Raw genomic sequence first — 13,300 nt, forward strand, 5'->3', positions numbered from 1 at the left:
CTTCATTAGTTGTACTCAGACTCATGACAGAAGCATGGTCAGACTGAAATCAGTATGGCAGACCTTCAGGGTTTCCTCTGTCTGTTCCTAAACTTCCTAATGTTAAACTTCCAGCAGCTGAAAAAATAAAAGGAAATCTGTCAGGCATCTACAGCTAGGGTCAGTAATCACGTTAGCCACTCTGCTCACATTTGATTATAAGGACTCAGAGGTACCTGTTTCTGAAGTAAACCTTCCCCAAAGCATGTATCAGTGGAACAAGCTAAGCTGCTCACTCATGCTAGCCAGTGTAAAATAAATATGATAGCTGTATGGCAGCCTTAAGATCCAACAGCAGGACCTTCCACAGCTGAGTAGATCTCATGACACAACTAAGGCTTTTTTTTTTTTTGGAAGCCAGACAGCATTAGGCTGTGTCAAGTCTGGTTGTAAGAGCTCAAAAATGACCGTCTTCTGGGCAGCACTAATAAAACCTCAGTAGGAGAGCTGGGTTCAGCGCAGGCGCTGCCTCTTATCGATGAAACGGCAAGTGCTCGGAGGGGAACAAGAACAATCACCGGGCTGGAAAGCACCAACTAGGGAACAAACTTGGTGAGGGAATCGGAGCTGTGCAGAGACATGGTAATAGTCTTAAAATACAGAAAAGGTAATGGTAAAGAAGAGAAAATTAAGCTGTCCTCAATGGGCTGTGAATAGCTCACGCAGCATTGCGTTTTAAAATTGAAGTGAGGGACTGTGAAGCAAAACATCAAGAAAAATAATCAATCTGTTGAAAAGGATGCCCATCAAGACTGTGGGATTTCCATCCTTTGAGGTTTTTAAACAAGGGCTAGACAAGTATCTGTCAGGGGGGAGATTGATGCCTCGAAGTTCTGTGCAGCCCAGATTGGAAACTTCGTAAAATCTTTACATCCATCTCATATTATTCTTATGTTCTTTATTCCCTATAAATTCTCCTAATTTTTTATGTTATTGTTTCTATATTTGCAAAGGATTTTGTGATGCCCCTCCAGACTGAAAAGCCCTGAATAAAATAAATAAAATGTTTTCAGGAAAATCCAGAATTCCACAAACTCCTTACATAGCCTATTCCTTGCATCTAAGCTTTTTCTTAACTTAGATCTTCCTTGCAGCAAATTAAAATGATTATTTTTTAATCCTGCCCTTTGCAGTCATGGAGAATGATTTATCATTATCTTCTGTCCTTACAAATCTTCATGTATTTGAAGACTCTTGTTTCTAATCAGTCTTCTCCCTTCTAGACTAAACAAACCCAATACGTCAACACTTCTTCACAGGTCACACTGTTGAACTCTCATAATTTGTAATTTTCTCCACTGGACTATCTCCAATTCATCCACACTCTCCTAAAGCATTGTAATCCCAAACTGGATGTGGTTTTCCAGCTATGACCTTAATAATGCTAAGGAGGGTAAAAGATGCAAGGGAATCATTTGTCATCTAGAACAAAGCTGTAATTTTGGAAGGTATCAACATTTGCCTTTTTGTTGCTGTTTACAACAAACCTCTTTCAGTTTACAGTCAACTACAATCCCCAAATTGGGGTTTTTTTAATAGTAATTTTGTTTTGCTCATGAAAACTGAGACATGAGTATTATTTCCAGAAGTCTAAAATCCATCAATATTTATAAAAGCACTCTGAAATCTATACTGGGAAAAGCAAAGTATTTCTTAGTGGTGTATAAATATTGTTATAGCTATAAATATACCTGTACTCTCAAATGCTTTCAAGTCCATTTATTTCTGACCCTTTTGCAATTGAAAACTGGACCAGAGAGACAGTGGGGAAGACAAGGCTGGTGTACGTGGGGGAACGCTGCTCCTTTGCGTGCATCACGAGCAGTACAAAAGTCTGCATTTCCAGAGAGATACAGTCACTGGTCCTGGACTGACCGCTTTTGTTTAGGAAACAAGAAAACATGCTGTAAAAAGCAATAAAAATAGAAAGCAGCTGTGCTGCTCTTCTGCTGTGCTCTGGCTCTTTTCATACTCTGTATACAGCCACAAAGCTGATCCCGTCCAGGCCTCTCTGCCTGCCCAGGGGGAGGGCGGCAGCCAGCCCTCCTCCTGCTCCACGCCGGCAGCATCACCCTGTCCAACAACACGGGCTCCAGGGCCAGGGCTCCAGCACAGGCTGCCAGCTCGGAGCAAGGCTCTTTGCCCTCCCATGCCGTTTGTATCTGACCTTCCTCTGCTGCAAATTTTCCAGGTTTTTTAGGGGCAGCCACTGACCTGGCAGCCCAACTCGGCACAGTCCCCAGGACCGGCTTTCTCCGGGCAGTGGCTCCGCCAGCTCATGGGGGTCAGCAATGGGCAACGTCGGTGTCTCCTGCTTGCTGCCTCCCTGGAGGCTCTGTACAGCAAGGAAGGCCACCACTAAGCAATGGCAGGGGAAAAAGAAGGATTGGGGATGGTCTGGAAAGCAGACTGGTGCGTGACGGAGATGGAGGGGCTGTTGGGCAGGATGGCGTGAGCTGGCACAGTTGCAATCCCAGCTGACTTGTGCCCCAGTTAGCTAGGGTAGGACTAGGAAAATACTCCAGTTTTCCAGGACATTTTAGATTATTGCTGCATGGACACGTGTAGGGTATTTTGTCTTCTTTATATGTGTGTGCAAGTGCCTGACTAAACTCCTGTGTGCCAAGGGGAACAACTTAGCTTAGGAGCATCATAGAAAGTCAGCTGGACCCAGCAGAGGTTAAGCTCCAAGCCACAACGTGGAGAAAAGCAGGGACCAAAGACCTCCCCATGCCACCGGCCAGGCTGCCCTCCCACACAAAGCTCACCAGATGCACTGCCGATGTGCCCAGACATGGCAGCATGCTGAAATGCCACAACAAAAGAGGAGGGCTGGAAAAAAAGGAGTATATGGCTACCTTTGACACTAATCTGTCCCATCCAGGACTACTGCTAATATATCCTAAGACTAGAGACAGCTACCACAGCCAGAGTTCAAAGGCAAGAAAAATGGCCAAAATAATTCTCTTTTCCAGTAAATATAACAGTTTCCTCCCAAAAATGCAATTCAGGGAACTTGAATGTTCTCTCTCAGGGAATTGTAAGTAGCACCACAAAAAAACTGCCTCTGTTTTTTCTGGAAATATGGTGGTCTTCATAACGCAAAATGTTCTAAGTTTGTGACAAAAAACTGTGTCCTTTATAACCATCCATATTACTCCCTACACACAAATGTATTCATATCTACATAACAATATAATGTAACTCCACATCACTGCAGCATTACCTGGCTCCTGCCTGAGGACTATCTCACCATTACCCTTATAAACACCTGTTTTGAAATTACAGGGCTAAGGAGTCCCAGGTTTTGAAGAGAAAGGCAATGTTGCACTGCCTACCTTCGGCATACTACTTTGACTAATCCAACCTTACATGTTTGTAGTTTCCCAAGAAAAAAGGCTACATATAATTACACACAAGAGGTCTGGGGGAAAGGTGGGTAACGTGGAACAAAGAGCACAGTTTCAGCAGCTTTGAAAGCTGGTGTGGCTTACCTAGATCAATGACAAGTCATCCCAGAGGAGCACTGAAAAAAGCCTTTGTAGTTCTGCCCCCGTTCTGTCTGTCTGTTTTTTGTATTTCTAAGCAGGCAGTTTGCAGCCAGTGTGCACGTGTGTGCAGCCAGCGTGCACTGTGCATGCATTTAAGCACACGCAGAACCCATGTAACACAATGTTAGAGATTACAGACAAATAAAGTACTGTGCAAAGCTGGCTGGTACAAAGAAATGCGTATTTAAATTAGAAGCTAACACAGAGGGAGTTGAGACAGGAGATAGAGATTGTTCCTATGATCTAATCAATAAAATGTCCATCTAGCAGATACTAAAATGCTCTCTAGGCCACGGAGAGCAGCATGTTTTCATTTTGACTAAAGCACCTCAAACATAAAGCAGTGGGCAATACTGTAAATAACAGATTTTAAAAAATAGTCCCCAAGAACAACAAAAAGTCTAGCTGAAAATAATACATCTGAATCAGGTTTCAATTGGTTTTCAAGAAGTGTCCTGACGCATGCAACATCAGCCTCTCAAAAAAGAGCTTTATACAAGAGGCAGTACAGAAGCAGATTGAGTAGAAAAGATTTTCTGAGCTGCTGAATTTATAAAAAGGTAAATACCATTACAGGGAAAGGCTCAAGATAAGGGGGAAAAGAAAAAAAGAGAAGCTTTTCCTCCTGCAAGTGAGGGGCAGTGAAGTTTTTAGGACTCAGCTTGATATTTCAATAAATAATTATGTTTTTCCAACTGAACAACCAGCTAGACATGGCAAACTGTAATTAACACCAAGAAGCATAATACCATTTGGCATGCTTACACCTTGTTTCTGAACAGGAGCCTGCAAGAATCCCTTAAAAGCTATTCAAAGAAACTCATAATTATAATTATGTGCTAGTGTGATTAGGCTTTTCTAATAATGTCATGCCTATTGAGCACACCCTATTGAAAAGTCCACATAAAAAATGCACAGTTCCACTGATCTGTACGCTTATGTCAGAAGCCCGCATTTGGAGATCTGAGAAATGAAAGAAACATTACTATGGAGATTAAGAAATTTGGTTTAGCACTGTAAAATAATATTATGATTGAATAATATTAGCATCAACTATTAATAAATGTGCCAGCATTTCCCATTAGAAGACACCATATGCAGTTGCTTTTATCTATGCCAAAATTTTTAAGCTGTGGGAGTGAACCTCATGTTAAAAAGTTCTTTGAATACTTTAAGGCTTTGGTGATCTGGAGCAGAACTTTGACTACAGACAACAAAGATGGCAACAAATACGCACTTTTGACTGTGCCTGAAAGGTCAAAACAGCATTAATAAGGTCATAGAGCAATCTGATTATCCATGCAATTATAGAGGTGTTAAATATTTTTATTATTACAAATAGCCATTATAATAGAAACCCTCTTTTCTTCATCGTTATTGCAGGAAACAAAGACATCATCTACAACTTTCTGTCAAACAAGCCATAAAAGTGCTCTCAGTTCAATTGCGTTGGTAACTAGCTCTTGTGCATTTTAACTTAGAAGGACTGAAAGGTATAAGCAAGAAACGAAGATGCCTGCTACCTTAGGCCAATTAATCCATGTATTTGAGAATGTATTCTCGAGAGTTATACATAGCTGCATGATTCCTAGGGACCCATGAGTATACATGGGCATGTAGCTTATAGAAGGTGAACAGCATCTGGCTGTTGCAATGCAAGCAAGAAACCTTTGCAGGGGCTGAAGTCTGTAATGATCTAGTACAAATGTATATTTCAGCTGCTGTTTGAATGCTTGGGTTACTGAGCAATGTTTGTAGATAATCACGTCTTCTCACACAGCCTGGATGAGTTTTCAGAACGTGGGACAAGTCAGACAAAAGAGCCTTCTTTGTGCCATTCAGCCTCCCTTCACCTCTCAACCAACCTTGGGCCTCATCTCACAAACACTCACCTCCAAATGTACCAATTATTATTATTTCTGGAGTCAAAGTAGACTTTACCACCCCCATTTGGAAAATGCCGTTGGGGCTGCAAAAACCTTCAGACAAACCAGGGAGGGATATGTAATGCTGTATTAAGAAGAAAATAAATTAACATCCATAAAGCAAGGCATTACCATTCTCTTCATCTCTTTGGAGACCTGGTGAGCTCCAAGGTGGTTATAAAAGGGCCGGTCAACACCCCAGTGTGGCGGGTTATGGCTGATGGAATTAGCGCGTTGACGGTTCATCTTGGCTATTGTGGCTTTCTCGTCTTTCTGAAATACAAATGAGAGAGAAATGCAGAATAAATTTTGAAATGTTTACATGGCAGTCATTCTCCAAGCATCTCTCACTTCTGATCTCTCACTCTAGAAGCTGGCTTTGCACCTTGAACTTTATGAAGTGGCTGCTGATCAGGAGCAGTCCCAGTCCACCATTTCTTTTTCTTCCCATTTTTTAGAACACTTCCTCCAAGTGGTGCCCACCATTTTACACATTTGCTTGTTTTGAATAACCACCATAACCTGTGTAAACACAGAGAGCACTCCAAAATGGAGACATCTATTTTATTTTTTAGTAAACTGAATCAAACTGAATAATTTCAGATAGGACATTGCAGTTGCAAGCTGAGATACTACATAGAGGGTCCTCCAAAAAAAAAACCAACCTAGACTGGTGCATCTGCAAGAGAAATGACACACAGAGCAATCTGGTTGAAGAAGAGGACCCTTGAAGCTCCTTGAAGCTATGGGAATAGAGGACACCTTTCTCTGTAGGTACAAGCAAATAATTTTCCACATTTGCAAGAGCATCTTTCCAGACATGCTAAGGAAAGCATGTAAATCTTGCAAACAACTTAAACTGTGTATCTGTTAAAGGTAACGGTATTGCAGAGCGTGACAAAATGGTTCTCCTCTACCCTAACGCTAGCTGCAAATTTTATCATTGACACTAACTTTCCTGAAGTTTGGTCAAAGTCTTTGGTTTTGTTACTAGAGCTTGGTTTTGAATCGTGGTTGTAATTGGAGCTTACTGCAAAATTTGCACAGGATCTGTCAGAAAGGCTTTATTCAAGCTCAATGCCAGTTACAAGAGCACAGAAGTGCAGCACGTAACTAGGCTAAACAAGAGGCTGGTTAGTTCCTTATTTTGGGTATATTCCCTAGCTAAAAAGACAGGCAGGTTTCCCCGTGGAATGTGTTCTGTGGAAAGACAGGAGTTTATTGCACAAGATCAAACCCTTTAATCTTCTCTAGCAAGGACTGCTAGAGTCCGTGAGGACTGTGCGATTTACCTGTACTGACTCAGAAGGCAGAGGGGTGGCAATGATTACATCTTTGCTTAAAAGAGACAAACTCTGGAAAGCTTGAAAATTTGGACAGTAGGGATAGCTACAACTTGGCTGTTTATTACTGAGATATTAAACTTTTTCAAGAGAAGTGCTGCTTCCATAAGATTACTGAAAAAATTAGACATCGGAGTTAATTTCAGATTTCAGAAAGTGTTCAGACAACCAAATAATTTAAAAAGAAAGCATCAGTTGTTTTAAACTCTAGAATTTTTGTTCAAGTGTTGTATGACAATACAGGTAGGTCCACATCTTTTTTTTGCATGGAGTCTGCTCTCCTTACCTGTTTATTTTGATTCCCCACTATTCATTCTAACTTGTACCTGTCAGAAGTTTGCAAAATACCTGGTGTTATTTCCACGGTAACCAGAGAGTTAAATGTCAAGTGTTATGCTGCCTTAAATTATTTTTTTTAAAAGAAATTTTAAAAAGCCTGCTAAAATTCAGTGCTGGGGAAAGCTGCCTGATTGACAAGCATGGGAAATCATAATTTCTTTTCTTGCAAAGAAAAGACAGCTACAATGACAACATTTCCCATGAGACCACAAGCTCACCACGCAGGCACCAGACGTTCCCAGGAATGTAGTGCTGCAGGCTTCATGGCCACTAGCTGGGGACATGGGGCCACTTGCGACAGAAGCCCTGTGCCGGACACCCAACTGGCCCCATGACAGTAAGTAGCAGTGGTCATTGCAGCCCCAGGCTGCCAGCAAAGATCTTTTTCCACCCAGCCAGGATGACATATGTAGGATCTCAAGGAAATTCAGTGGGAGCAAACCCAAGGGAGCTGTCAGCTCCCCGGGATGTTTGCTGGGGAGAACCATACATGCTCCCACATTGCACGCTCCCAGGACAGCAAGTGCCTCCCACGTTGCCTCTTCTTTGCATCAAACCCACCACTGTTTCATCTGAAAGAGCTGAAAACTCCATCACTTGGCACCAGCTGAATTTCATGTGAGCAATCATGACAGAGCCACTGCATAACCTCCAGGAGAGCTGCGTTTTAAATGTTTCTAAAAATACATTAATGTGATGCAACGCTGATGTCCAGATTTGAGTTGGTTTGAGGTTTTGTTTTTTAAAAGTCACTGCTCTGTTTGGTCTCTGCCACCATTTGTAGCACTTTCTTGTTTTTTTTTCGGTTATGCAATCTTTTTCATAGTTGTGCTTCTTTATTCTAAGATGTGATGCCAGAAAACTGGTAGGAAATACAGTTTCATTATCTCCCAGCAATTATATATTGTTTTCAATAATAGAGGTGACATTGTCAATCCATTTTATTACAGCTTAGTGAAGGGTTTTCAACCAAAAGCAGTCAAAAAACCCAGATGCTGAAACTAGTCTCAGGACCTATAAAAGCAAAGCTATTTGGTTACATTGTAAATGCCTTTACATCAATAGATGATAAAAGATACATATAGCAGGTTCCCCCCCCCCCCCCAATTTATAAAATTTGTTTGGATTTTGGGAAAACCCTTTTTGCAAAAAATCCAAGCAGATGTACTAACCCCTTTCAGCCAGTGAGTGATCCTTCTACCTGCTGCTAGTGCTAGTGACTCTGAAGCATCCCCTGATGAATTTGAAGGGAATAAAAGGGCTCGTACGTGTTCATTGACACATCTGGGTTGAGGTGAGGGTGGGACAAATGGATAAATATATACTTCTGAGATCATTTCTAACCATGAGGTCAGGCACCATAAATTTTCCATGGCTACATGAACTCTGGCAGTATTTCCCCCCACTCCCTGTAGAAGGTTTCCACTGGATTGTGAACTATGTTTCAGCAATATTTTCAATCAGATTAAAACACATATATACAAGCATAGTGGATTTTTGGTTTCCCACATTACGTACTGTGCTACTATATTATCTTGAACAGCAGGACTTTGCTGTTAACATCAATATTTATTCAAAAACATTTTTTTTAAACCTGATATTTTAAAAAGTTGAGCTAATTTATTTTGTGAAAAATCACTTGTTCAGTAGGTGATGATAATAACAAACTCTAAAAATGAAGAATTAGAAGGATCACAGCTCCTCTGTGGAAATTTATGAGGATCCCTCCTCTGTTTCTTCCTGGCTAATTGACGGCATGAGGACAACTTGCACACAGGGCTACCTAAGGCATAACAAGACTGGAAAGAAAAATAAAGAAAAGGAAGTGATGATACCTTTCAGTCTTACTCATTACAGGTACTACCAACAACAGGAGCAGGTGCAAAAGTTTCTGCCAGCAATGAGTTTTTCAGGTTTAAAGTGGCTAAACTCCAGAAAGCTGTTGTGGGAACTTTTCAAATCTTGACTCACAGAGAGACTGTAAATCTTATTCCCAGAGGTTTTATTGTGTTCCCACCACCAGTTCCCACACACTGAGCTACAGTAACGCTATAGCAAAACTGCAGAAATAGCTGGGATTTTCTTATACTTATCAATTGCACCAAGAATGCCTGTTACTTCTTTAGTGTGTGATAGGATTTTCCAACATATTGATCACTATCAGTGCAACAAAGCAATGAAATCTGAGCATGGATCACAGCCATTTCAGATTCAGCTATGTATTATTCTATAAATTGTCTTGAAGTCCTATTGACATGTGAATGATATTTCTTGCAGTGCTACATGCTCCAAACCACTGCCTTCATAAATCTACATGAGTGGAACCCTGCTGAGCTGTGATTAAATTTGTTAAATTAAGGAATCATCACATTAGATTGATTGTGGTTTAGGAGAGTCACATGCACAACATTTAAAGGACCATTTTGTTTCTTCAGCTGGATGGAGTTCCAGGACGCTATTTAGAAAAGAATGAAAGTTGTTTTTCTAGGAGTTACAGCCAAAGTATTGTTGAACTGTTTTAAGGCCACCATCAACAATCCTTTCTGAAACTGTTGTGTACCTGCTATTGTTAAAGAAACACCCATGTTTACTGCAATTAAAAGACATTAGAAAAAAATAAACATTTTTCAGTCTGCCAACTTTGTGCACTCAGCACAGTGCTTAGTCAGCAGTATTTCTCATCTGTTCATAGTCACGTTTTGCTTCCATTTGTGTTCAAAGCAAAGCATTTCCCCAGACTTCTGACAAAGTTGAGGACAATAAAAGTAGCTGTAAACCGACTGTGCTATTAAAATCCTATTCAGCTTAAGGTCTGTTTCCCACTCCTCCAAACATACTTTTCCACCCTTCTCACAGTAAAGCTTTTATCAGTGATTAGAAGTGATGATGAGAAGAGTATTTTTGATGGTTCTGCAAATAAGTGCAGCACCTGATCTCAAAGAAGAGCAGAAAGTTGCCAACAACCACCAAGTGACATGCTCCTGTACAAACTCCAGCAACTTGGGCGGCACAAGAACTGGGACTACTGGATATTACAATAATTAAACTGAGTAGTGTAAGAATAGCAGGGATGTAATAGGATAGCACTAATGACTGGGGCGGACATTTTGAATAAAATGCAGAAGGACAGATATAAAAGTTGTGGAGGTGGAGGTACAGAGCTGTGTGTTAGGAATGCTCCAGTCTTCAGGGTAAACTTAAAACCAAAAAAGGATAACAAGAATAAAACAAAACCACTCTGTGGAAGGCTAAAGACATTGTACCGAGTAATGCTGTGTAGTTCACTACAATGCCTTGGGGTTAAGTCTGGGAATCAGTAAAGATCTGGGTAATAGTATTAGTAATTCTAGCTGATAATTTGCTGTTTATCTGGGAACACAGACTTTCAGATAAAGAATGAAGATGCAAAGCCAGTAATGGAGGAAAGGCAAAGATCTCCTTAGAGAATTCCTGTATTTCTTTCATGTTAAGGTAATAAGTCCATTAGAAACACATATCCAAATGAATGAAAAAAATACTGAATAAGGACAGAAGTCACCCTGTGTAAGTCACCCTGTGTAAGTCACCGTGTATTACACAAGGATAACAGAAACTGAAAAATCTACATGACCCTAGAGCCAAAGGAACAGATTATTTCTCTTCAGAAAATCACTACTGCCACAGTAGAGGCAAAAGGGAAGAAGGACCATAAGCATAGGGTTATAAACGGAAAACATGACTAAGCTGGAAGCAAAACTTAAGTGTGATGTGTTGAAGTCCATCCCAGATCTGTGCAAAACTGCCAACTGCAATTTCAGATACTTTTAATAACTATTTAGTCAGGGATCATGACACAGAACTTGTAGAGCAACCAGTGCTGGGCTTGGATGCCTTGAGAGCATCCAAGTTTTTCTAGACAGAAAAAATACAGTAGCTCTCACTGGCCTTGTTTTTTCCATACAGAGTGCTGTGCTGGAGTGCTTAATGGCTAAGACAGATGGAGAATAGGAAGCTGGGCAAAGAGCTGGTTTCCAGTGAAATGGCAAGAGATGGTTTTGAAGGCGGAGGTATTAGGCTGGATGAAAGTTACTAGTAGAGTTACTCGATGATTAGTCTCACGGAAGATTTTGTTTAATTTTTTTCTCATTACGTTTGGCACCAAGTGTAGCAATGACAGACTTAGCTAACGAGAGAAGCAGAGGTTGTAGCTGATAGACAAGAAAAAAACGAGTATTAGCACCTGATGTTTGAGGACTGACATAGTAGAAATGGGACCTGAGAGATTCAAGTGTACAAAATGCATGATCATTCACTTAGAGATTACAGTCAGAAACTTCACTTAATTATCAAGAATCACATTAGTTCATCACAGAATAAATATCAGACACCAAGATAATGCAACTATGCAAAAGGTAAAGGTTTCCTTTGATGATCACAAAAATTAAGAGCTTGCTGAGAGAGCTTGTGCTTGTCTCTTCTTTATTGTGACAAGAGATTAGGAAAGTTTATCTTAGGAGAAGAAAGGCTGAGAGGGAGAGAGGGGATACAATTTCTGTCTGACAGCAGACACCAGACAACCAGAGCAATCAGGCACCAGAGCAACCAGATTTTAGAGCAGCCCACTGTTAGCACTAATGGGAGCAAACAAACAACAGCAAAAGATTCAACAGACCTTTATGGCGGAGCCTGCAAATTTTATGACAAGAATTACTTTTTATATATATACTTATATATGTATATGTGTGTATATATATATATATATATAGGTTCACATTACAATGAAATGCATGGCACCCTTTGTATTTCACACAGTTAAGACTGTTTTGTATTTTAATCACCAAACCCCTAGCTTAAGGAATTGAAAGCAAACACAAGGAAAACAAATTTGGAACTTTGGATCTATGCTTTCAAAAAAATGGATGAAAATTTTTATCTAGGGGAACAAAACACTGCAATAATAAAGTCACTTCTGCACTGCTCTGGGGTATCTGAGCACTGTCTTCTTCACAGGTAAGCGCTCACCCACAAGAGCAGCATCATCACAGGACAAGGCAAACAGAAATGTAAAAGTGGATCTGGAGGTAAAGATGAGGAGAGAGAAACCAAAACAGACTGGATTTTAAAACTTTGCAGTTTATTCTCTTTCAATAGAAAGCAACTCTTCTGTGTACCAGATAGAAAACAAGGACTACATTTTCAGCTCTAGGGATGTTATTTAAAGACTGAGTGATCAGGATTTAGCTCTTCCCACCCTAAAACTCAACTAAATATATTTCAGTTAACAGCATCCTTAAGAAGAAAAACCCCTGTAATTTCAAAGAAGGAGATAGTCTGAGTTCCTGGAACAAAAATATTAGATAAATGTTCCTCCCATTTACTCTGTGCCAAAGAAATGGCATTAACATGATGAAAAAGTCAAATAAACAAAAAAAGACAGGAAATTCAAAGTTATGGCTCCCCATGGCAACAGTAAGCAGAAAGGGTATGGAACAGATGCTGTTACGTTTTATACATTCATTGTAACTCCTGGTATTGTTGGGTTTTGATGGCTATGGGACTGATGGACTAGGTATCCAGATAATTCAAGCCTGCCTGTGTGAACTGAGGAATAGCTCAGGCAAACAGTTACTTGTGTCAGCTATGCATCTGCTCTCAGGTCCATGCAAATCCTGTGCCTTGTGTGTGAGGACAGCAGGGACCCAGACACGACTCACAGGAACCCAGAACTAAGTTAGGTGAACATTTATGGCCATTACTGGAACAGACTGAACTAAAAACCTGGCTAAATACATCACAAGAAGTCATTAAAATCAAGCAGAAATGGAAGGAAAAAGTGAAGTGCTAGAACTTTGCCTAGCATCAGGCAAAATATTCAAGACTGACTGAGCTGACTACGGGAGAAAGCTTTTCTCACTTCTGATCTTCATATTATGTGAAAATGAGTTATTAAAGAGGGAGAGAACCTTAAACTATTCACAAAGGGATAGAAAGTGGCTATGGGAGCAAGAAAGTTGCAGCAGTATGGGCAAACCAGGAGCCCCTCAAATGCTAAACGCTAATACCCATGATCTGGGGTAGCAGTTGCTTTATGTTTCAATTTAGCCCAATAATTACATAGGCTGTG

The 13,300-nt window shown here is 40.5% G+C and overlaps 1 protein-coding gene across 1 annotated transcript in view; it reads right to left on the reverse strand.

The window, feature by feature from the left end:
• ADCY5 (adenylate cyclase 5) overlaps positions 1-13,300 on the reverse strand; it is a 218,182-nt gene that overhangs the window by 38,536 nt on the left and 166,346 nt on the right. The window contains 1 exon segment of the mRNA XM_010568815.1: positions 5,648-5,788. Within this exon segment, the coding sequence (XP_010567117.1) occupies positions 5,648-5,788 (141 nt within the window).

This window comes from Haliaeetus leucocephalus, unplaced genomic scaffold (genome assembly GCF_000737465.1).
Source record: "Haliaeetus leucocephalus isolate CR32 unplaced genomic scaffold, Haliaeetus_leucocephalus-4.0 Scaffold1, whole genome shotgun sequence".
Taxonomy (NCBI): domain Eukaryota; kingdom Metazoa; phylum Chordata; class Aves; order Accipitriformes; family Accipitridae; genus Haliaeetus; species Haliaeetus leucocephalus.